This window comes from Tyto alba, unplaced genomic scaffold (genome assembly GCF_018691265.1).
Source record: "Tyto alba isolate M040663 unplaced genomic scaffold, T.alba_DEE_v4.0 Super-Scaffold_45, whole genome shotgun sequence".
In the NCBI taxonomy this organism is placed as follows: Eukaryota; Metazoa; Chordata; class Aves; order Strigiformes; family Tytonidae; genus Tyto; species Tyto alba.
Genome location: NW_024881321.1, coordinates 5,657,174 through 5,683,632, shown reverse-complemented (window position 1 = coordinate 5,683,632; position 26,459 = coordinate 5,657,174). Strand labels below are relative to the sequence as shown.

General features: G+C 37.3%; 1 protein-coding gene across 3 annotated transcripts in view; it reads left to right on the top strand.

Moving 5' to 3' along the window:
- The window catches only part of AKAP11 (A-kinase anchoring protein 11), a 45,098-nt gene extending 27,024 nt beyond the window's left edge, over nt 1-18,074 (top strand). The window contains exons 8-12 of one of the 3 annotated variants that reach the window (XM_042805975.1): nt 947-1,057; nt 5,778-5,861; nt 6,634-6,680; nt 9,115-9,275; nt 13,657-18,074. In XM_042805975.1, coding sequence (XP_042661909.1) covers nt 947-1,057; nt 5,778-5,861; nt 6,634-6,680; nt 9,115-9,275; nt 13,657-13,803 — 550 coding nt within the window. In that variant the 3' untranslated portion in view covers nt 13,804-18,074. Of the gene's footprint in view, nt 1-901; nt 1,058-5,777; nt 5,862-6,633; nt 6,681-9,114; nt 9,276-13,656 lie in introns of all 3 variants that reach the window. The other 2 variants (XM_042805974.1, XM_042805976.1) reach the window with 2 other exon arrangements.
- The last annotated feature ends 8,385 nt before the right edge of the window (nt 18,075-26,459 follow it).

Below are 26,459 nucleotides of genomic sequence, written 5' to 3'. Positions count from 1 at the left end.
TTCGTGCTTACTGGAACAAAGTGTTATCAGTGATGTGGTTAAGGTTGGCTTTTAAAATAGTGGATGTTACAGTGGCTACTTGCTATGGGGGGTACTAGGATGATATTTTTTCTTGAAATTTCTACCACTTCATGTGTATATAGATAATCACAGTTTGCCCCTAAAAAATAGTTCATAACTGCATGTTCTCCTATTGTAACTTTTTTTATAAGGAGTTCAAACTTCTTTAAAGTTATCAAACTAGATCTTTTGAAGTGTCTTCTACAGATTATCTTTTATTAAGCATACTTGCTTGGTTGCTTTTTGGATAAAAAAATTAAAATTATTTCCTGAGGGAAACATTCTGTACAAGACGTGTTGCTACACTTTCTTGAAGCCGGAAGACAGATATTTATCTACAGAAAGACCTTTTTAAAAAATGGAGTCTTAACATTTTAAACTCAGGGGTGTACTTAAGCACATTGCATACAATAGCAGTTGTAACAAAAGCAAGCAGGGGAAAATAGCCAAACTGTCCTATGGTGAACAAGTTCAAAAATTGTAAGTCCTCTGCTTGAAATGTATACCTAGATGTACAGACTGTAAGGCTGCAATGTCTTACATGCTTTACAGCAAATAATCTTCCAAATGAGAGAATTATTTGTGCTGCCTCCTTGGTCTTCTAGTAGAAGAATTCCAAATAGCAATCCCTGACCTGAGTTTGTTGAAAATTCAAATTCATTTAGTTGTTTCGTTTCTTGTCTTGAGAACGGAGTATACATTAATGGATCCTCCCCCCCTTTTTGTTTTTTTTTTTTTTCCTTGGAATTTAATGTCTTTGAAATGGTGCTAAATTGTTGTAAATTAACTAACACAGATCAGCATGAAATGTGGTGATGTTTTGTCTTAAATTTTTGTTTAGCTCTGTAGGAAGAGAAGGATTTCATTCTGTTGAATCTATTGTTAGCCAGCAGATGAGTCTTAGTATTGGTGACGATAGCACTGGGAGTTGGTCCAATCTAAGTTTTGAAGATGAACATCCTGATGAGAGCAGCAGTTTTCTTCACCTCAGTGACAGGTAACTACAAACATGTTGGTGTAGTTAAACAGTTACCTTGACATAAAATATCCTGGCATCAAGTGGTTTTCTCCTGGGGGTTAGATGAGAAGAGACTGTCTTCAATATACAATGACTTTTTTATTAAAAATGGCTGTAATATTATGCTTGTGTTTTCTTGCAAAATGTTGTTGCCCATGAATGTTCATACTATACACTCTGTAAATTACATGGAATATGTATTGTCATTGTTGTCAGGGAGTTCCATCAAGTAAAACTGTACTTAATAGAATTTAAGTATTAGCAAAAGATGCAGGCATTTTAAAAACACCATGTATAAAATGTAGCTTGAAGTACTGTTTATAAGTTGTGCTCTGAAATATTGAAACCTAATCACTGAGAATGTGTTTTGTGTAAATTCATCCATTCTTGAAGCAATACAAGCTTAATTTGCATGAGGAGCTTTAACAGCTATTTTTGTCTTTTCTGGGACTTGAATTTATAAGCTGTTCTAACAGATACTGGTGGACTATTTATGTATTACTAACCATGAGCTTACAGGTGTGTAATCCTAGAACTTACCTGTTCTGGGTAGTAACTTCTTCCACAGTTTCTCACTATACTTCCCTTGGCTGATTGGTAACTTAACAAAGATAAAAATGGTAATTTTAAAAGTCTGCAGTGTCCCTGCCTGTTGCCAGGGAAAATGATATTAAGTGTTGTGGCCTGAGCTTCTATATAAGGAATATGAGGAATGAGTCAGTTTAGGATTTTATGATTGATATGCCACTTAATGTTACTGTAGAAAGTTCAGCAATTCTGTTGAAGAATAGCAGAAATGGAGGAGAGTTTTTTTTTATTTTCAGTTAGCACTTCCAGCATCACTGAGATTGAAGAACATATGGGAGATATGCTTCCTTATGTAATGTACAAATTGGTTATTTGGTACCAAAGTGAAACTTAATGGCACTTAAATGTGTCACTTAATGACACAAAGTGAAACTTAAGACACTTAAATGTCTACAATATTTTTCATATTTTGCTTAACTAAATATTTTAATCAAACTGCTACTATAATTTAGCACTCACACAACTGGATAATTTTGTAGAAGAATATATTGCATTAAAGTTATTTTAATAAAACATCTTCTGTTGAACGAGTGAAAATTAGTTAGACTTAGATGATGAAATTCAGAGTATAAGGAAGAATATTCAGCATGTTGGCAGTTACAAATAGTGAATAAAATATAGGTTGGTTGATGCTGGGGAAAAAAAAAGGAATAAAGAAATTGCTGGACCTGTAGTGTCCATGTTGTATTTGTTGTTGGTTTACCATTCCCCAAACAGATTTAAATGAAAAGAATGTAATTTCTAAAACTTGCAAGAAAATCTGTGGCTCATTAGAGGAGGAATGGCCTAAATTAGCATTTTACTCCGAGAAGGGGAGGCATAATTTGGATAGTGTTGGCAGAAGAAATTGGCTAGTGTTGGCATGTGCAAATTGATCAGCTAGTTTTACAAAAGTAACTGTGGGTTGGTAACAGCACATCATGTGTTCGTTTGTGTTGCTGAGGTTTAGCAGGTAGAAGTGACAGGATCTGGGGTTGTTACCCTGAATAAAAAGATAAGGTGGGGGAGACCTTCTGTAACAAAACAAGATTCAGTAATAACACTGTGGAACAGTGTTAGCATCTTCTAAGGAGATAAAACGTTGCATGGCAGTGATGAAGATTTATTGCTTTTATTTCATCTTTTTAACATAAACTGTTTTATCAGACAGGAGAATGCCATTCAGTCATAGAGGAGGCATTCATTATCCAGTTACAACAGTTAGAAGTTTGGGGTTTTGTTGTTCGTTTTTGTTTTGTTTTGTTTTTTTCTTATGGTTAGGGCCATCTGTTTAAAAAATATTGTGCTGATTATATGTAAACCATGTAATTCTGAAACATTTAAATGCACTTTCAGGTAGCATTGCTCCCCTGGCAGCTATTTCTTAATGCAAGTGGCTTCCTCGTGTCTACGAGGCTATCAGCAGTCTTATGTGTGCAATATTTGAGGTACTAGATATCATTCGACCAATTTGTTTGTAGTGCTGGTACAATATAATGAAGTGGTGTCATGAACATTAAGCAAGTTTTACTTGGTGAGGGAGGACCTCTCCCTTCCCCCAGTATTTTCCAGGCTGCTTGCAGTATTCAGTGGATATTGGTACTTGAAACTCCTTTAGCTGACATTTTGGAAATTATCTTCATAATAATAAACCTACTTCCATTAACAGTAGTCGAAATTTTTTTGGAACACAGGATCACAGTCCCCAGAAAACAGTACAACAATACAAGCTACAGTGGTCCAGCTCAATTTACCTTCCTTTGCTTTGCTGCAGGAAAAAAAGACATTTTTTGGCATAACTCCATTGAAAGGGTACATTCCCTCTGTCTCAGATCAATGTAAAAATTGTCCTTCAGTACTTCACAGAGGATTAAACCATGTGTAAACAAGGGAGCAGGACAGTTTGTAAAGAATTATCAAAGTATGATCTCTGAAGTTCTGTTTGTATGGAAATAGGAATGAAAGTTATTTAGTGGACTTGGTAAAGTTATTTACGCAGGGAAGTGCTTGTACCCTCTGCTTTGCACGCCTAATGTTAGCAACTTCAATTTAGAAATAAAAGTCTTAAGCTTTCTCTATAGTTAGTGTATAGGTACAGGCATAGACAGAGGTTTTTCCAGGGGATGAATCAGAGCATCCAGGTTAGGTTACAATTCAGAGCAAAAGCCTCTTGCCTTCGACTGTATGTCCATAACGCAGACTCTCAAAGCAGATGATCTGAGTTATAGTTCCCATATATGCAGTATATATAAAAAAGTTGAAAACTTTTCTTGTAATTCTTACTCTGGCTCACATTGAAGAGCTGCATGAAGCATTATAGAAGCATTATAATGCCTCTGTCTGTTTATTGCTTGTTCTGTGGTTGAAGGACTTTATTTTCAAGACTGTTAATTTGTCATCGTAACACAAAACAAAGGTCACATTAGAAAAAAGTCTCATATATTTCTATGCTTTGTAATTCTGTGGTTCAATATATATTATTTCAGACCAAGTTTGACCTCTGTGAAATATATTAATCTCTTACCTAAACAGAATAGTCATATGCATGAGGTCATTCTGTTAGATTGCAAATACTTTTTTTGTTAGTCTGAGAACTTGGGCAGCTTTTTCTTCCTCTTGTGTTATTAATCTATAACTTTCAGTGAAAGAGTCTGAGTTCAAAGCATTAACATCAATAGGCTATATTAAATCATTTCTATACATGTAATTCAAACTAAATTTAGTATTTCTTATATACAGTGATAGTCTCACATGGTAGCCTGAGAAATGTTCTTAAGACCAGGTTTGCATTGTCTGTGGAAATAGACTTGATTTCTTTGGAATCTTTTGCTCTTTAATTTTCTTTTTTCTTTTTTGCATAATGAGAACTGTTTGTTCTTTGCACATATAGTCTACATAAGCAACAATGTGCTGAATGAAGCACCTGCAACTTTGTTGTGTTTTTTTTTTTTTTTTTTTTTTTTCCCCTGTTAGGTTGTGTTCATATTGTAGGCTTACTCACCTGCTGTTACTGTTTTGAAATTAGGATCCAAACAGGCATACAGGAAAGCAAAGGAGACTGATAGGTGATATTGTTACTGGCAGGTTCTTGAAAGAGATTAATGTCTGTCTTCTGAAATGTTCCTTTCCACCACTTGTGGTTTTAAATTTTACTATTTGCCTTGAGTGGAAAAGAAGAGCTTTAGCAGTCACACAAAATTTAGGTGAAGAAAGCATCTTCTTGCAGCAGTTCTCTGGAGTTACTTCATGGCTTGTCATACCATCTAGACAATCGAACTTTCTCAAAGAATGCAGGTTATCTTCAAATCCTGTTCTTGGAAGGCTTCCAGACATGCTCAGGGTGAGGTATGAAGTTGGGGAACTGAGATTTAATCATATGAGAAGCTCAGTTTCTTACATAAGCACAGGCTTAACAAACTCTGCTGATTATAATGCCTAAAATGTACCAGTGTAGGGACATGCTCAATTTTTTCAGTTCTTCGCATTGGCTTGACTGTTGTCATGGAATAAATGCAGTATGTTTATAAACTATGAGTGAAATAATCTTTTTAGTATTGTTTTCACTGATTTATAAAAGCACTATTTTTAAAAGATCGGCTTGTAGAACATTATTCAGAAATTAAAAAAAAAAAACTTTTTGCTCTAAGAATTACTTCTCATCAGGCTGTTGGAGATTACTACTCAATTTTTGGAATGAGATGGAAGGATTTGTGCAGTTATCTTCACAACATATAATTTTATGAACTCTTAGCTAGTTCTTAAGCAAATATTATAGTCTTAATGCGTATTCCTGTAAGTAATCATATTGAAATTGTTGAGCTTGTATAAATAATGAGCAGTGTGCTTAGATGTGAGGGCAGAATTACTGCTAGCACTGATCTCGAAAATTAATGAGTACAAGTTAGTACTTTCACCTGTGTACCGAAACTTACTGGGTTTGCATTGTTGTGCACATTGCTGCTCTGAATAGCTCTGACGATCGTGTTTGTACTCTGGTCCAGCAAACTTGTTTAGGAAGTTTCAGTGCTCTTGCGTTAAATGTCTTGACAAAACAGCTCTAAGGGAAATAGAGGTTCTGGTTTGAGCTATTGTTCTTTTCTAGTTCAGCTGTGTTCTCTTCTTCTCCTGGCAGTAATGGTAACAGCAGTAGCTGGAGCAGTCTTGGTTTAGAAGGGGATATGTATGAGGAGAATTTATCCTTTCCAACATCAGACAGGTTGGTTGAGCTGAGAAATATAAACCAGATGGGTTCCTCATAATTAATGCATGAAATCATCATTTTGGGAAATAAAAATACGGTGCATTTTTTATGCAGATACATTATTCACACTTTTCTCACTTAATCACAATATGATTTTTCATTAATTAATCCATACTGAATGGTTAAATTTTGCTGTGCTAAACTGATGAATGTGTTCTGCTTGCAATATGAAAGGTCCCTTTTGTGCATGTTCCTGCTTGCAGTTTTACAAGTCTTTAGATTTACTTTTTCATGCAAACTAGAGCTTGCTTCCTACAGGATTTCTGGTTTTCCCTTTAGCTTGTAGAAACTTCCAAAATTGCTTGGTAATTGACTTTTGTAGGACACTGATGACTTGCAGCTTTGAATAACATATAGCTGTTCATACTTGTGAAATAAGATGGCTCAACTTTTTCACATACGAAGCAAAACTAAACTGTCCTCCCTAATTAAAATCAATAAGTTTTCTTCTTATCTTAAAATGTCTTCATATTACAATCCTTCTTTTTAACACCCTTCTCTTGTTTCTCTCTTCTCCCTTCTTTCCCTAAGAGCAAATCTTGTGAAGTTGATGATAAATCTTTCCAAAATGAAATGGTGTGAGAAGCAAAGCTTCTTTTCATGATCACTTCTTAATTCTTTTATGACCTTCCTGTCCTTTAAGCTGCATTGTGGTTTTAGGATTGACTACGCTTATTGTGCATATATTGGATTGTATTAATATTTTTGTTTTAATTTTAAAATACAGTGATGGAACAGAAGATAAAGATGAAGACTCCAAGGATGCTGTAGAAGGTAATGTCAATTCTCGCATGTACTACTGTTCTTGAACTGTGCACTCTGCATGAATTATTTTGTTAATTCTTTGCTTCTGTAGTCTGCAAAACAAGGTGACAACCCTATTCTTCAGAATACATGTCAGTCAAGTGTCAGAATATATTCTTAGATTCGTACCCTACGTACACTTCTTAATGCACTGAAATTTACAGCCTTTGGGATGCTCACATATGTACTTAGTAACATAAGGTAGTGAACTCTGAACAGTTATATGCATAGAATAACTTTGTAAAATATTTGATAAGAAGCCATGGCAATGCAGCTGCATGGCTATGTTTGGGGCACTGAAGAAGTTATTCAAACTGACCATATTCACCTTGGGAGAGGAGTCATGAGAAACAATGAAAAAACTTGGATTCGATACATTTGCTATTGTCTCTTTCTTCTAACTGAAATACAAACTAGGGTCTGTCCAGAATCTTGTTACGGCTTTCTGGTTCGTAGGTCTCTGCACTGGTTCCAGTCTGATTGAAGTGCCAGAGGTTGGTAACCTAAATAAGAACAGCCTGAATACACAGTGTATGCGGCTGATTTAAACGTGAACTGGTGTTAGAGCAAGTTGTAACAGAGCTTTGCTTTGTGGGTGTGTATTATGAAATTGAAATAAGCGTTTCAAGAAACCTCTGCTACCCACTTACAGAGGATATTCAGCCATGTTGCATATCTTCAAATTGTCTTGATGTAAGCAGCAAGATGTGTGGTTATTTTTTTTTCTTTTTTTTTTTTTTTTTCACCTTGTTTTTAGGCTCCTGGAAGAGTGTATGGAAATGAACCACATCTCTTAATTTATTTTGGTTTTAAATCAGATCTGACTGTAAGGTTATAAGGAAATAAATCTAAACTAAATTATTGAGTATTTTTTCCTCAGAATAAATAAAATATTTTCTGCTCTATAGATTTCATCTAGGTTATCAATATAGCATTGCTTTCTCTTGGTCTTAACTTTAGAAAGTCAGACTTTCAGAAGTCTTTTTTTTTTTTTTTTTTTTTAATCACAAATGTTCCAAATGCTTAATTAAAATGGGGCTTGATTTTATTTCTTTACACAGTTTAGGTGTATCCTGGAGTCCAACAGGCTGCTTTATACTGTATAAAGGATTTTCTAGTGAAGTTTTTCCAGTTTAATTTCTTCACCATCTCAGTATTGTTTTGAAGATTCTTTCTGTTACTTTCATTGTAGGACCATTTAAATAGTATCTAGGTAGAAAACCTTTGTACCTGGTCTTGTACATTTAGAAGTTCTGTTCGTGTCCTACCTAGAAATGTCTGGCTTTTTCTAAGCTGAATTTGCACCTTGCTCACCAAAGAATTTGAAATAAAGCCATTATTATCAAGTGTACATCTATTTTATAAAAATAAAAAAAAAAATAAAAAAAGCATTACCACAATGCTTTCCATCCACTAAGTGTCATACCTTTTAAAATAATTGGTTCTTTTTCCTATAAAGAGATTAGATTTTAGGACTCCTAGACAAATATCCTCCAAAGTTATCCGCCAAAATCATGCTTATGTTGACAGTTCCACTACTTAATTTTCTCTCTCTTTTACCTCCTTGAGGAATCTGTTTCCTCTGATTAACTTTGCCAGTTAGGAATTGAATGCCTTGTGTACCTCAGTTTTCGTAACTTGATTGGGGTAAACTGTACATGAAAATACGTTTTAATTGCACATATATTCCTTGTTTCTAGAGAGTTAAGTCCAGTAGTCTGGAAGGAGAGACTCCAAGAACAACTTGGCGAGCACTACACATACGTTCAGTTAGTTCTGAGAGTGTGGCAAAGGATTACTGTGATAGCTGGATACGGAAATTCAGCATGAGAACAGAAGATGACAATACTGTAGTTTCTCTGTGTTACTGATGCAACTGCTGTTTCGATACTGTGTTAGTTTTTGGAACTCATGCTGTAAAGGAAATGTTGAAAAATTGGATAGGCCACAGTAAAAACAGCACTGTATTTTGGTAAAACTCAGAGGCAGTCTGATCAGTTTGCCTGTACAGGAAAGAATTCTGAAATAGACACTTTTTAAAAATTTATTAGATGAAGGCATTGCAAAAAATAGCAGTTGGAAATAGAAATGATTGATGGACAGTGTGAGAGCCATTGCTGTTCAGATTATGAAAGGCTGTGTTAAATTCCTTGTCATTTGATATATACATTAAAGTTTAGTTGTCTTTTAATAATTATGTTTGCATGCAATTGTAAATGGGATAAACAGTACTTCCTTAGGTGAAAGTACAGAAACACTTCAGACCAGCATGATTTATTCCTTTCATATTATCTGTGTGTACTAAATTGAGGTTTTTAAGATAATACGGTCTAAACAGTGAACTGCAGAGACTTTTTTAAAACAGTTTGAAGCTATAGATTTGATGATTTTCTTTTAATGTTAGGTTTGGAGAAAATACGAAAGACTTTAGTAATAGTGAACATTGATCTGGAACCAAATCTAGTGGACCCCCAGCTCAGAGCAGCACTCCAGTGGCTGGCAGCTTCTGAAACGGAGGTGTCTGGTCTTCGCTTTCATGACATTGCCACAAGGGAATTTGTGTTTGTAAGTACTTGGGTTTGATGGGCGGTGGGGAAGGGGAAGGATTTGCTTATTTTCCATTTGCTGTCATACACCACCTGCTACTACTTTATTTGCCACTCAGTAATAATGAGGTATTTGCTGTTGAGGAAGATCATTATTTAAATCCTGAGAGGTCAAAGTGAAACAGCCTGTTTAGCCTGTGCATGTACCATATGTGAAACAGTATTAGTCAAAGCTGAGTTAACTTGTTTCACAAGTTGTTTTCCTTGTTTTACTCCAAAGAGGATACAATTACAGCATTTTTGTTTACTGAAAAATTCATTTTCTCAAGCATTTTTTACTTAGTATTTAACCGTCTATAGATTGAATCTTTCTGAGAACGTAGTCATGCAAATTAATTTCTAACTTACTATGTTCTAGCTGAGGGTTTTTTTGCTAGAAAATGCACATTTTCTTATCAGAAGGAGGTTTAGGTTCTAATTAAATATTAAGTATGTTTTTATTCTGTAAGCAACCGCAACAGGAAAGACGACTCAGTGATTGTTTCATTTTAGGTGCCTTTATTTTGGTTTTACGGATTGAATTTAATATGTGACCAAATAGAAAGCAGAAGTTTACAGAATAAGGCTTTAGCAGTTTGTATTTCTTAGGGAAGGGTCAAAATTTTGGTATTTGCATTGGCCTGAGTATTTCTGTCACAAACATATAAAAGGAACAACTTATTCCTGTAAAAGCATAAAAAATATTCATTGTGGCTACATACAAAGTGCATGTGATAATCCGGCATTTATTATATTTGACCTATTTTTTTTTTTTATCTTCTATCAAGGAATTATTTTAACATTACCTGGCTACTGAAAGGCTAACTGAAGAGATGTAGAGGCATTGTCTCTAATGATGAGGTTGATAGGAATGATAAATTATCAAAGATTTTTATTTTGTAAAATAAAACATGTAATGCTGCTAATCTGAGAAAGCATTAATATGATGCCATTAGTGTCTTTTTAGTAATTAAGATCTTGACAAAATCAACGTGTCTATCTATATTAAGGAAGGAAAAGCTTGCTCTCAGTTCTGAAATTTAATATTGAGTCTTCCACTTTGTGCTTTCGAAGGCTCAGATCATCGTTTCAGGAGAAAAAGGGAGTGACTGAGAGGTAGAGGTCGTCAGTGTGACAAAATAGACGCCCAAACTTAGATGAATGTGTGCACCTATGGTGCTTAGATACTACAGACTTGTATTAAGAGTGTGAAGGTACCTAGAGGTCAGTCCAGATCATATCTGGGCTGAGTTTTCCTAAGAGTGGCTTCTCTGTCTCTAGTCCAGAAAAAGAATGCTAGTTTTATTTTTCATTTGCCTATGTAACTGTGTGGTATATTTATTTCATCTTGAAAGTAGGAAGTCTTGCATTCTTACTTAAAATAACCCAGAAAACTGGGAAATGTTTTTTTGGGTAAGTTGAAACACAGCTCCTATGCTTCTTTTCTGGAGGTTGGTAATTTTGCTTTAGAATTATTTCAGAAATATGTTTTGTTGTACATTAGTTCTGACACTTAGAGTGCACCTCATGCTTTCATAAACTAGAAGGCAGTTTGAAAATACTTTTCTCCATTTCTGTTTTTATTTGAAACTGTTGGATTTAATCCTTATATTCGTACGTTCCTTCCCTGTTACTGTTTATAAGTGTCTTAACTTGAAGAAGAAAATACTTCACTTTTTTTTTGTTCTCACATGCCTGTCCCAGCATTCTCTGAAGCTCATTTGCTGTGAGTTGGGTTTAGTGTCTACAATCATTCTGACCTTGTGAGTCTTTTTTTGACATCGTTTGAACATCTATCCATCTATTTCATGCTTGTATGTGAATTGCAGTGTGGCAAATGCTCAGGCAGAGTAGTGGTAGGACCCACAAGTGTTAATAGTATCCTGTGTATATGCAAGAGATACACGGATGTCTTACACTGCAGGATAACATGCAAGACAAAAAATAGGTGGAAAGTGCCTCTTTGTTTTAAGTTTTCACTTGAGCCTCTCATTCTTCTGCCAGCTCTGACTCAGTAGATTTCAAAGTTGTGATGCTACTATTTGAGCCAATGGCTGAAGACACACAGGAAAGATGTCACTAGCTGACTGTGTCTAGCTACCTTAATAAGAGAATATACTGAGAAGAGCACTCTGAAGAATATCAGTGTCTATTACGTATGCACTCCTAAAAAATTACAATGTTTTTATGCTTAACACTTCAGCCATAAATTGATGCCGAGTTGACAACGAAGTATAAAACATAAGACCCTCAGGCAGGCAGTAGTCATGCAGTCCTGAAAATGTTACAATAGTTAATTGATTCACTTAGTTTTATATATTAATTTTTAGTTCTCCAAATGCAGTTATGTTAAAATGAATTGAAATCTTGTTTCCCTCCCGGGGGCAAGGAAGAATTACGTGTTTTATATTCCATCCCTTTTTCCAATTGGAATGATCTCTGACCCAAACTGCTGGTCTTAAATTAGAAATAGTCATTTTGTTCTGTCACTTGTAAAGCTAGACGAGCACCTCCAGAGGGCACTGCAGCCCAGCAGAAGACTAAACCGACCTCTATATACTGGTCTCTTGCCAGCTATGGGGTTTTGATCATCTCATGGGGTGCTTTGTTAAGTTACCTCACTTACTTAGGGAATGAACCTGGGCTTTAGATCACGTTAAAAACAGTAATTTTCACTATAAGTGCTTGGTGGGTTTTGGAAGGGGGGGAAGGCTTGTGTTACCTGATTACAGCAGGGTAATGAGCCACTGATGTGATGTGGCAGTATAAAAGACAAAAATACTCCTGGCATGTATCAGGCAAGGTACTATTTGCTGCAACTGGGTATGAACTCTTACTTAAGGATACGTTACGCTCAGCTAGGCAGAAAGAAGTTAAATACCTATGTATGAAACAAAATACATTTGTGAGGAGCTAGAACAAGAAACCAGTAAATTAGAATAGATAGATCTTGACTTCTTTGAGAAGCCTGACAGTGTGGATATACAAGAGCCTGGATTGAAAAAAAAACCATACATTCAGCCAAACTTTCCTCTGGCATAAGAAAAACGACCATTCTTTTATAAATCAGCAAACAGTGTTTACAAAATTGACTGTTGTAAACTGTAAAGCTCTTATTCCTGTGCTCTGTTTTAAAGTTCACAGAAATAACTATAGATTTTAGTCTCTTTTTATGTAGAAAAGATGTATTTCTTTCACTGAAAAAAGTTTCAGTGTTCAGGATATATTGTGCTCAAGATTAGAGAGGATCTTCTTTGCTCGTTCAAGTTAATTGTTTGCTCAAGGAGTTGTTTCATACATGTTTTTATGCCCACATTCTTTCTGTCAGTTCCACCACTTGCCTTGTTGCAGTTGGAACATCACATAAATGAAAAAGCAGAGAGAGATTGTCTTCCTTTTAATTTTTTAATGGAATTTCATATTGCAATCTGACAGGTCTCATAGAAGAAACATTATGAATTTTTAATTTTGTAGCTGTGGAAGATACTCTGCTGAATGCTCTTTATGACTTTTTTTTAAACTTAATATATAGAATGTCATGGTAGGGATTATAAAAGGCAGTAGAATTCTACAGTTCCAAAGAACAAGTGTATAAATTGTATTTACTAAATGCAGCATAGGCAGTTGTCCAGAATGCTGCAGAGAATAACGTTTGTTTGTGTGGGTGTTGTTTTTTGTTTTGCTTTTTAAACTAAAAGATTATTTTACTCTTGGCAAATTGGCAAATTCATCCTTGTCTTACGGTAGGCTTTCTTCCATACATAGCTGAGCTTGACACATAAGCAAAGGAAGATTTTTTGCTTGGACCCTGGGCAAAAAAATAATGTTTTCAGCTACTCTGATCTCTGCTCCCAAGTGGTAGTTTAACTTAACCCTCACCTTTTCCTCTTCCCCAAGATGTTATAATTTCCCAACTCTGAAGACACTGTTTTCATTGAGGGTAGCATCTGTGCCACCCAAACCACACTATATGTTGTGAAAGGAAAATCCACATCCTTTTATTAAGACTGAGTTTTGTCTTTTTATATGTGCATTATTGGCATGGGAGGGGTGGCAAATGTCCTAATCTTGTGTTCAGAATTTCCTGTTTTCTGCAGTCTTGATGAACCACAGCCCTCATACCTGTGGCACCACATCATTTGAAAATGTTGCTCCCTCCAGAAGAAAATTTTGTGAAAACTGCCCTGAAGGAAAGTGCCTGATTCTTGCGGAAGTTTTTGTTTTTATAGATGTGGGAATAATGATTAACTCATTACAGCAGATCTCTTGTGATTTAATGTTTCGAGAATAACTTCTGTAACTGTTAATCAGGATGTACCGGTCAAAATATTTTGTTCTGTGTTCCCCTTTCTCCCCTTTAGCTTTCCAGAAGACTGCGAGAAAGAGATTGGAAAGTTGGAGATCTCTTGCAAGCAGTGCTGAAATACTGTGAAATGATAGAGAAGGTGTCTGATGGAGAGCAAGTTCTAAATAAGTCTTTGGTTGGTTGGCTTCTGGAAAATGTTTGAACAATCCAAAGATGCAACACACTTCACTTCATTCCTCTTTTGAAAGGAGATAGAAAGAACACAGATATGTAAATTCAACTAGTGAATGTTCAAGTAATTGTCAGCATTTAAAAGGCTTTGAGGTGAAAGTCAAAATAGCTGTGCTGTGCTTTGTGATACTGTGCACATGGTATGTTTATTCAGTCCATAATCGGTATTGTCCACCCATGCATAACTTGTATTTACTGCTGTGTTCAAGACCATTGAAATATTATGAAAAAATCCCTTGTCTATGATAGTAGTTCAGAGGAGACGGTCTCAGCCGTGATAGTCAGGATTCCTGCTGTGCCAGGATAGCTCTTTTTCCCACTTGTTTGTCTGCTGTATTCACAGTGGGACTAAGAGCACAGAAGTTCTGCAAAAATCTGTTCTGGATTACCTTGCTGCAGACAGTGGAGAAGGTCACGGCTATTGGCCAGGTGTTACATGCCCAAGGGCACCATTGCCAGGAAGAAAAGTGTGACCTGCCCAAGCAGCCCCTTAATACAGTCTGGCTTCACAGCCACCTTTATCAAGTTTAGCCTTGTGTGAAGATGTGAGAGTCTGCTCTGAAAGTGTTGAAGTGCAAATACATGTTCCCTTTTGTTGACTACTACAGAGCCGGTAACTTCTAGTAGAAGGGCAGAGTGGGTCCCTGAGCATAATTTTATACACAATTCTTTGGCAAGGTTTCCCGAAGCTGGCCAATCAAGTTTAAATTGCTAAAGTTCTTACTGAAGCTTTTTGTATGCAGATACTTATATAGCATTAATTCTGTGTTGAAGAAGTTGTATGTTAGTCTCTCACATAAATGTGTTAAAAGTAGCAGATAGAAGCTTCGTCTGAGGATTTTGGCCATCTTTTTGACTAGTCTAATTCTTTATATCTTAGCCTCCATATATGAATTTTCATTTCAGTAATAAAGAGAATTTTGTTATTCAGTGAGCACTTAAGCGTTTAGCAAAGAAAGCTAATTAAACATAAAGGGGAAATTTCTTGCAAATTGATTTTTCATTTTTCTTAACTGCCTTCACTGAATTTTTTTTAAAGGCACTTTTAATCAAGTCTCTAGCAGTCTGATCAGGTTTCTCACCAGTGCTGCTGACTTGCCTTTCTGTCTGAAGGGAAATCTGGACCTTTACATATCCTGTGGTTTGAAAGTGCTTTTTGGGTTTTGTTTTTTTATGCATCCTTTGAGAGAAAAAGGCACGTGCTGGTAATTACAAGGTTGCCACCTCAAAACTCGTATCGTTTGCAAGAAAGTCATGGAGTCTTACTTATTTTGGATGAACAAAAGAATCTTAATAGCTTTTTCGTAGAAAAATATACTGTTGGTATGGTGTGCAAGTTTCTGATCCCAAGCAAGGAGAGATAAAGTCTCTAAATCTGTTAATGAATTCTAAGGGCATATGTACAAGTCTCATTTCCCCTACACCCTAAATTACTGTGAGGTGTCACACTGGTAAACTCAAGGGCACTCTCCTTGCAAAGTCTTTGTGTTGCAAGAAGTCATTTCACTGGTCTTTTTACAGAGACCTGGTTTGTTTTAGTCCTCATTTGTCATCTGAATTTCTGCCTTGGATCTTACAACGTTCGCCTTTCTCGCAGAGTAAAGGTTTTTAATGTTTTTGTATATGCACATGTGTGCTCACACATGTGCATACACATATAGATATGTATTTGTTTCTGTATGACATCTCACCAATATGAACTTACAATGTAAATTTTTACCACTACGTTAAAATTCTGTTGTGCACATAATTTATTACCTCACTTCATACATCATTTCACTGATTGAAAGATCTATGTATGCCATGTAACAAAAAGACCAAAAGCCATTACAAGGTCTTTTGTCTTGTTACAGGTAATACAGTGCCAAGTGTCAGGAATCAATTTTCTCTAGAGCCTAAAGTAGGGGTGGGGGGGTGGGGAGAGTTACCTTAATTCCTGTATTTGGAAGATGGGGCTTGTAGCAGATATTTTTGAAGAGTTGTACAAAAGTTGTCTGGATTTCCCCCCCATCCCCCATACTCCTTTCTTCCTTTTTTTTTTTTTTTTTAAGGTTGACTTTTGACGTTGTTTCAGACAAAAATTTGAAAACACTCTCTGGCTGTAACATTTTCCTTTTAACACAGCAATAATGTACAAATTTACCTATAAAACTGAAATGTCAAGAAAATAAAATACTAAAAACAGTGCCTCAGTACTAAATTTTGCGCTGGGTTTTGGACCCTTGCATTCTTACCAAGTGGAATTTTAGGCCATGAGGATGCAGAAACAAACTGAGAAAGATATTGAAGACATTATAAATGTACAAAGCTGCACATTTGAAAAAAAAAAAAAAAACAAACCACCACCACCACAGGAACAGCCATTTTTTAACTAGTTTATTCAGTATGCTGGATTTTATAAAGTTGGTGAAGTATTTTTTCTTTTTAATTACTTTTCTGGAGACAGGCAGAAGATTGTGCGATTCCCAAATCTTACAACTATTCAAAAAGTTAAGTAGACAGTAATTGCACTAAAAATTATTTTAGTAAATGGAATCTTGTTTTCAGACATTACATAACTACTGATTAGTATTTTATTAATGAAGAAATTGGTTTGTTAGCCTCTGAGGAAAGTAGCATCATTTTCCAAATTTACATGAGAAAAAATATGTTATAAAATACTTAATTTTTACTTAAACATAAAAGCCAAATTTCTACACAACTTGTTTAAAATTTGTTCTGGATGACTTGACTTTTCTCCTTGGGTATCAAAATTGGGAAAGCATTAAACTAGCCTGGCAGAATAATTGTTTAAAGTATTGTCTATTATATAGTCATTTTAGTAATCTTTGGGAAACCTCACTCCGGCTGTATCTAGCTGGTGCTGTCTGCCATATTAGCGAGAGAGCTGTTCTTTTTTAAGGCAAGTCTTAAATTACGCTACTACTGAGTTTATTTAAAACTCCTGACCACAAATACAGAAGTGTAAATGAAAACTGTAAAAACATGAGGGGCCACATTTTGGTCCATTTAAACCAGACCGCTGTGCTTTATAAACAGACATAATAAGGTAGAGTTTGTTTCATCTTGCATTTTTTCTATATGGGAACCCTGACTTGGTAATTCAATTTTTAAGTTGAGGAGAATATGTACAATGGCGATATTGTTCCAGAAGACACCCTGTCTCAAACACTTCATAAATACATTCGATGTTCTGAAAAATGTGTTCACGTGCTTTGTAAGATACTGTAGAAAAAGCACTTTGAAAATAATCCCTCTATAAATTAACAATTAAAAGTGGCCATATTTAAAACAAGTTTAAACATTCAGAACGGGGTGCATAAATAATACAGAAGTACGCATAAAGCCTTAAAATAAAAACCAAACAAAACTCAAACCCATGTGCTAAAATTAAAGAGGATTTGCTGTCTCAGAATAAGGATGTGAAAAAGTAGCTAAGATGATGTATTTGAATGCAATTGGTGTAGTATCTTTGTTCTTGAGTTTTAAAAGGTAGTGTAAACTTTCTAAAAAACAAACAAGAACCAAAAACCCAGCAATCCACATTCCGAGACTAATTAGGTCTCTCAAAAATGGTATCAGATTTTAAATGTTCCATTTTCTAGTGTAACTTCGTCTGGTACCTTTTCTATAAAGATCCACATACTGTTGGAGATGGGAACACAGTAAGTAGTAAACACTGTCACCAGCGCAAAACCCCCTAGTTTTACACAATTGATTTGCAAAGAAAAATACAAGATTCAGGAATAGATTCAGAACTTAGTGTAAGAATTTTGGCTTTTCAGCAAGAGCCACTACTGTCGAGCATTTACTGTACTTGAGCTCTGAAGAGGCAAGTACAGAGCCCAGCCACTGTAGTCACTTTATTTTTTACCATCTTTGTACATTCCCGTTGTATAGCCAGAGTTGTAGTTTTAGAGGGCCTTTGTTCTGTTGTAATGTCTGAATAGTATTTAATACTAAAATTTATTATAATTTGCTGGAACTGCTGCTTATTTGTGCAGTGTTACAGTAATTCACAGCCCAACTAGTGATGCAATTGTATACCAAAAGCAGTTTGAATAACTATAAATGTTTATGTAACTGTACTCAATGAATATGAAGGTCTTGTACTGTATAATGGTGACAAGTTTTGCCATTTTAGTAATTTAATTATATTCAGTTTTCAGATTATGAACTCCAGGTTGCACTAAATTTGTCCTTGTTTTAGCAGTGGCTTAAAATAAAACACATTTCACTGGCTTCAAGAGCACTGTCATTTCTTGTAAATTCATGGAATATTATTTTTCGTTTAACACAGCTAAGATTGGTCTTGGTCAGTGGTTGTGTGAAGGTGCTTGAAGAATGGTATAGTAAATAACGCATCAGTAGATGGCATACTTCTTACAGAATTAGATTGGTGTCCAGGAAGAACTCTAGAACACTGTTTTACCGTTGGGTGGAAGGGTAAACCTGTAGTTCTGGCTACGTGAAGTAAAGCGTCGCACGGATTCTGTGAGGAGAGACTGGGCAAGAAATCCACTCTAAGATTTCAACACAAGTAGGATGTAATAAGCTGTCTACTTCAGTCTCATCTTGCCTGGAAGTCAGGTTAGGGAGGTTGACTTGATACTTCGTGTGAACTGAGGTTGGCCTTTGGCACATGGTACAGTGTTTGGGAAATCGGTGTAAAAGCCAGCTTTAGTTTTCTGGACAAATGCAAGAATACACTGCTCATGAAAATGTTGTAGGAAACATGAAGATTCATGGGCTTATTCAAAATCTTCAAGTGTTTTGGTATCTTGTGAAATCTACCAAACAGCTTATTGTCGAGTACCCCAAAACAGTAATGCTGAGCAGAGATGTTGTGCACAGATAGGGTTTCTAAGATTTAGAAGTACTGCCGTTGCAAATAGCTGTCTTAATGTGTTTTGATGTGTATGTTGTGAATGTACTAATCTCAGCTGGGTTTCATTTCAAGAATTGGGAAATTTTTGCTGAAGTTACTTTTAAACCAGTAAACATGCGCAACTCTACTTGAGTTTTAATTTTTGCAGTGGTTGTTTAAAGGAGGTTTCTGTAGTATTTATGAGATTACTTCCAAAAGGAGCATTCTTTTGTTTCATTACCATATCTGTTTCAAAGACATTTTTTGTTTGGGTAATGCCTCACGTTCAATCATGTAGAAAATATATGTTAACTGAACCAAGTAAACATTTAACGTCTTAAAATATTGTACAGCCAAAAAAAGACGGGTGGTGAGTTTGGGAACAAAAAAAGATTTTTGTGAAGGGAAAGAAGAGGATATTCATGTGGAACATTAGTCTGAGCTTTTTTCTTCCTGCCTGGACTTTATTTTTCTTTCTTTCAGCAGTCTGGTTCTGGCTGGCTTTATTCAACCACAGAACAGTATCCATGCACTTTGTTTAACCTCGGTGTATTAAATTGAGAGTTAAGTCTCCAGCTATTCCGTAGGCTTCGCCCAACATGTATGCTGCTCCACCTCCTGCTGCCGTTGCTTGGACCCTTCCTCTCGCGCCGTAGCCTGAGCTTCTGGTGTGACTGAATTCCATGCCGGTTACTGCCCCGAGCCTCTGATTGGAAGGTGGCTACGGAAAGTGAGTCATGCCAAGGCCGAAGAAATGTACCCAGAGCACTAACCTTACTGATTATTGAGCACCATATTAATCAAATGCTGTCTCTTTCCCTGCTGTTAAGGCAAACCACAAAACGTGTGACTGCTTGGGGCAAGGAAGCTAACCATGAAAAGCATGAGACCGTGTCTGTGGTCAAGGTACTGGCTATCTAGTCCGTGATCACACAACACCTTTCCACAGGAATTGCAAAGACTGAAATTGGGGCCTTTATGTATTCAAAATATAGAGTCTGTCTTGCCTTCCTTCCTCCAGAAGCTGCTGCTGCTTCTAGGACTGTGAAGGAGCTTTGTGTGTGTGTGTGTATTTGGGGATTTTTGTTTGTTTTTTTGTTTTTAATTAAGAATGGTCAAAAGAGAACACTTGTACGAGTCACTTGACTTGGTTTCCTGAAGTTCCAGTGCTTTGGCCAGGAAGAAGATGAATATTGAGAAAAGAAATGGTGTGATAATGTGGTATTTTTTTCTGCCATCTACCCCTGTATCCCACTTATTGCCAATCTCTTATTTGTACAGTCTCCACCTTGTATAACTTCCAAGTCTCCTCCTACACTTTCCTTGTGGCTGTTGCTGGTTTCTACTTTTTTCTGACCCTTGTCCAGTCTTGTAGTACGGCTGTCGTCTTCTGCTTCTTTCTTGACCCTACTCTGTTGTCCTGATGTGACTTCTGGCCTTCTCATTCTTGGCTGTCGGAAGTGGTTAGAAACCAGCAAGGAGAGTCTTCTTAGTTGGGAGGCTATGGAATAAGGCTTGCCTACCAGAAATCATCAAGCAGTGAAGAAGAGCTAAACTTGCTTTTGGCTGAGTTTTTCGCTCCTGTAGGAAAGTAATCTGTGGTTGCTTTGGTTTGGAACCCAACTTATTGCTTGCAAAACCCTGAGATTTTATGCTGATTTGAAAGTAACTTTTAAGCTGATACTGAAGCGTAATGTAACGCTAACATACTACATTATTCATGCGAATGTATATTCAGTGTGCTGCATAACAGCAGCTTCCAGACACAGACAGGGCAAAACTCATTCCTATTGAATGCTGGCAAAATCCCAGTTGTCTCACCCACTTACATCAGGTCTCAGTTGAGATAGATAGTAACCTTTAATAACAAACAGTCAATGTCTCTCTTTCTGAGAAGAACATGTTTTCATAATTACTGCCCCGTAATACTGTGCTCTGTGCAGACCTTGCAGCTGGATTGATTAACCACATAAAATCAGACATGCTGTTCACGCTGCTACAAAAATGCTAATGCAGTATGCACAGAAATGCAACAAAGAACCATCTTGTCACGCTGGAAGTCATAGTTTTAGAGGAGATGCATAGTGCTTCTCTAGGAAATTAGAATATGACTCTATGGAAACCAAACTGTGAAAGAAGCTCATCAGAATGTAGTTGTTTAGAGAAATTGTGTCAAGAGAAATGGCAATACTCAACTGTCCTGTTGAACAGAACTCTCTACAGTATGTTACGTAGTATGTATGAGAGAGTTAGAGTTCACAGATAAATCTGTTGGCGTTAAAAGGCACTGAGTGTAAAAGAGGTTCCAAGCTAACTTGCAGCACTGTGAGGTGTTTAGTTAATATTACTGTGGCAACAGATCATACACATTTTTCATCCTGTTAGCTTAGGAGGTTTGGGACTTGGCTTATGTCCTAATTTAATGCAGTAAACTATGACATGAAGATCGTATCTTCAGAGTGGTCAGAGTCATCAAGGGGTTAACCCTGAGACATCCTGACAAGTCTAGTACACGCTGGCATCTTCAACAAAACCTCTTTTCCTGTGACTGCCTGAGAAAATAAAGGGGTGGGTGTTGGAAATTCCCCAAGGAGTCTGGAGGGCCCTCATCAGTATGATCAAAGTGCTTTTGAGAGGCTCCTAGAGACATGGTTTCAGAGAAGTAGTAATGGTAATTTTTGTTTAAAATTATTTTGTCAGATTTTTTTTTTCTCCTTCAAGTGTTGAAATGCCACTGCGTATGGTATATGCTCAGTTTGTAGTCTGTGTGTTTAAAATTGGACTCATTTTTCTCTGTGTATTAGCTTCCCACAACTGTTAAGAGAAAATTTAAGTACGTAAAGAAGTCATCCTTGCTACAGTCATCCACATTGCACTGGATGAGTGGTTTAGATTAATTAGGGAAATAACCATTAATCTGAATACACATCAGCAATGAGAAGGTTGGTTGTTACCATTGTCGATTTTTAATTTTCTTTCTTAAAATGTGAACCTGTTTTCAATAATTAGACTGGAAGCGCATTAATGCTAAAGCTCGTGTAATTGTATCTAATTAACAAGGAGAAGAAGAGAGAAGATGAACTGTGATCATAACACAGTCTTGACCCTGGCCGCTCACGTAATTGAACATAAATTAATTTCTTACCAACTGTCTTCTGTGTGCCAGTCCAACGTTCAAACACACAGTCATGTCATAAGTTCAACATCTGTTTTTATATTTGCAATTTATACAGTCTTGGGATGTTGAGAGGAGTAAAGGTTGCAAAAATTTTCTTTCTGATTGGTTGTGGTGTGACTGATTGGCTGGGTGGGACTTCTTAGCCAGTCCACCTTCCCAGTCTAGCAACTGTAAGCGGGGGTTGTGGATTGCACTGACCCCACATAGTATCCTTGGAATGTGCTCCCTGGAATTTCTCTGCCTTTTGCTTCTGTGATTTGGCTCTGATGCTGCTCTCTGCTCCTAAAGGATCTCCCAACCTCAGGTCCTATATTCCAGACGCTCCTCCAACCTTGAAGATGGTCTGATACCCTCAAAGAAGGTGAAATCTCCTTTAGGAAGAGTCATTCTGGACGAGTGTAGCAGCCAGAAGGCAAACAGCCAGCCCTCTGCTGCTCAGCCTCTCCCTTTCTGTCAAAATGTGCACAGCGAACTGCCACTGAGCAAGACTCAGCCATGCGGCTGATAAAAATCAGCCTAACTGTCAGAGGAGAGACAGACAAGATATGTGAGACTTGAAGGGCTTTATTTTCAGTTTGCCTCTGAATCTTACCTCTGCTGATGCCTTGCTTTGACCTGAGGTGAACTGTGACCTTCACGGGCCCTTGTATGTCCCACTCTGTAAAGTGGAACAATGATCCCAGTCTCTTCTGAAGAGTTTTGGACTTTTAAAATGAGGAACACTCCTCGTATTCACCAAATCCCACAATACTTAGCATTTTTCATATGTTCCCAAATAAACAAATATTTTACAATTTCAGATTATTTCCTTTAATGAAGCTTGCAAATTGTGCGCCTCTTGAGGCAAGTCCATAAATCATTCAGAGACTGTCTCCATTGCATAGAGAAAAGCCCTCATAATTTGGAAGCTGATTATATTGTAAGGCAAGTACTTGACTCTGTTTTGGAAACCTTTCTGTGGTGGGGAGTAAGGATGAAATGTCTCTCTCCCTGTTCTAAACAATGACTTACCTTCAGGGTAGTAACAAACCCGTGGCTATGCAGCCAGAAAGCCTGGGAGTTCCCAAAGGTAACACGAGAAATACAAGGTTCTGAAGGTCCATATGATGTTATCCCTCTTTGTACCATTTTCCCAAGGGCATGACATTGACATAAAAGCCAGAGCAGTAGAGACTGCACTAAAGTGTGTGCTGCCTATAACAGTGTCTTTGGCTGGAATATGGGAATTCTCTACACAGCTCTGATGCGGAGTTCCTGGAAGGTCTTTTGGGTAGGTCTCCTGTCTTACACTTCTTCCTTTCTCATTTTCTGAAGCTGACTGACACTTACTGCCCTTTACGCGGGGAGCTGGTGGGAGCCGCCTCCCTCTCTTCTCCGTGTGAAGGGGAGTCTCCTGCCAAGCTGAGTTTGATTGATGAGGCTCCAGGGAAACAGGTCAGGAGCAGAGGATGATGTGTGGCAGATGGATGTTAACAGGCATGTTAGGAGCTAGTCATGGATTAATTGAGGTGCACATAGCTAATTCAACAGCTAATTAACCACCTCCTGAGAAGACCTGAAGCAACCACTTCAGAATTGCAGTCATCTCCCATTGAGAAAGTATTAGTTATGGATTGCCATAAAATTGCAGCTTAAAAGGTAAAAATGTTATGTTTGAAAGAAAGAAAAAAATACTGTAAGTAGAGTTATATAAATAAACGGGTGCTGTTTCCTGCTTGGTATATGGCAGTTCGGACTGCAAATGCGCCTTGTTAGCCTTAAAATGGGTTCTGATGCCCGCAGCCCTTCCAGAGAGTAGTTTTTCAAACAGTCTATATATACAGCTGAGCAGAAGGGAGGCCTTAGGAATGGTACTGAAGCACAGAGATTGGCAAGGAGGAGATAAAACCATCCTGGCTGTGCTACTCACCTGACAAATACTGTGTTCTCAAGAAAGCCACAAAAATGTTTTGAAGAAAGCAGCATAACCACTCTGCTGCTGGTGGTTTGGTGAACCTCACGGGGCGGCCTGCAATCGGATGTCAGCCATACTTTCCAAATGGCAGCAGGGCTGGTCAGTGGTTTGACATGAAATGTAGCCAGGCTTGTGCTTTGGCTCCAGGTAACGCCACCACAACCTGTTTATAAGGTTTGCTCTGTTTTTATGGTTAGCGATGGATGTGTTGGCCTCGCTAGACCATCATAAGCACCTTCATGGTGAACTACTTTATACAAATTGCCCTGAGCCATCTTGGTCTTTCTGGCCGAATCTTATGTAAATGCTAAACGCTCGAATTTTTACCCTCGTTAAAATATATAGTTTTGATGCTATGGGCTTGCATGGTAGCAAACTTTGCCAGGTTTTCGGGGAAGGCCAGCATGTTAAATTATAGTAAATGTAGTGCATGCTTCTCTCTGTAGCTTGATAGCTGTAATTTGTTAGCTAGAAATGCACTATTACATACATACTGAGGTTTTGTGGATTTCCTGGCTTCGTTGTTACAATGAGGACAAGTGATTAATCATATAACATGTCTAGTGATGAGTGAGTACATCCGGTCCAGTTTTTATTGTTGTTTTATATTACTCCGTTTTTCTGTACCTCTCTAGCTCGTACCTAGTTTTATACAAGTTCTTCTGCTCAGCTTTAATCTTTGCACTAATCACTGACAATTCCAACAGCCTTTTAAGGAGAAGAATGACACGAAATTAAGATGCTATAGAAAGATGGTCTATTCTCAGATTTTTTTTCTTTGGAGTTATAATCTCTTAGTAGCTTGGAAGTTTCCAATGTACATGTCTCTTATATTAAGGATGAGTCTGGATGTCTAAGGTAAAGTTGTGCTTTCTGACATCTTAAGAAGCAAATGTTTCCTATCCTTACACATGAACCGTATCTGTGAGATAGATGCATCTTTATTTTCAGTAGCCTTAAGTGATCTTCCACACTTTCCACCTGCTTCCCACCCTCACTTGACCTTGAAGAAAATATTTTGTACCAAAACAATGTCAGAGAGACTCAGCATCAGTGATGTCCCATAAGTAATGTTCGGGGACCATATATCCTCTAAATATCGACCCAGTTTTTTACATCCTTCTACATCTCCTTTTAATCACTTTGCTCTAGAAATGACACTAAAACCTGGCTCACAACTGAGTTTACTCTTAAAATCCTTGCTTTGCTTTAAAACCCTTTCACCTTTCTCCTCACCACAGTAAGAGCGGCAATTCCAGATTGTAGGAAATTATTACAAATATTATGATTACGGTAGTGTTTTCAATGCTAGATTTAAAAGAAAATGCACATTTACCCAGCTGTGAAGATGACAGAGGTGGGTTTCTGTGAAGGGGATTTTCCTGTTTGATTAGTGTTGCAAGAGAGTGAGAAGAGCAGTCGGCCAAGAGATGGATGAGGTTACCCACAGGCACCAGTGGTGCACCCAATATGGCTTGATTGCCAACTTATGTGGATATGGGTCAGTGAAAAGGCGGAGATTACTGGAACAACAAAGAGGTGTTGGAGCTGGGGAAATCTGAGTGACAGCAAAAAGCAGGCAATATAACATGTCAGAGTTGTAATGCAAAAGTGAAACCAGACAACTTTGCTGTAAAGTGAGTGCTCAATAATGAATCTTTGGGGAAAGGTATGGATCTTTTAACTTGCATGTGCACACCTCCGTACAGTGTACAACTAAAGAAGAGTTTGCAGAAGCAGAAATAAAAGTCCAGATAGAGCTTTTAAGTTAAAACTACAGGCCTAGTAAAACCCCATAGTAATAATGGATTTTCAAAGAAATTTCTACAGAAGTTTTGACATATCCTCCAATGTCTGGCCTCTGTAAAAGGGGTCAGTAAAATGCATTTGTCAAAATGAATGTGTTCAGAAAATGGCCACTTTGGTACACTAATGGGTAAGAATACAGGGGAAAATAAATAACTAGGGCCCGTTACTGCATTATTGGCTTTTTTGAGATTCAGAGTCAGAAATAATATACAGAGGTATCATCAGATTTATTTTATGAGACTGAAAAATTACTAGCAGATTTTAAAAGCAGTGTGTTTATGTAGTCAGAATCTCTTCTTCCACTAGAGGCTAATTTTACAGCTCTTCACTTTTACTTTCCAGAAACATCCTTAGCCTGTGTACAAACATCAGTATTTGACAATATAATAGCGTGCACTGCTTCATGCTGAAGATGGCATTATCAGCCCATTAGAGGAAAACAGACGTATCCCAGCCCCAGGCACACTGCTGACTACCTCTGTCGATTTGTTTCTCCTCAGACGTGAAGGCAGCTTGAGACCGTTGATGGGCAGGCTGAGGATCTGCCATAAGTCTAGTTTAGACAGGTGCCCCCACTGAAAACTTCTGCAGTGGACTTCTGGAGGGCTAGGAGCCTGAAACACCTGTTCTGCTGCTGGATATTTTTATTTTCTTATAACATCTCGCCTTCACTCATTTTGGCATGGTTGACAACAGTAAAGCTCCAGCCAGATGAATAGTCAGGCCAAGATCTTTTTGCTAAGAGGGACAGGGAAAGCCATTTTCCAAAGCATGTAAGTCCTATTTTCAGAAATGGGCCAGAGACCGCATTTTGGCAGC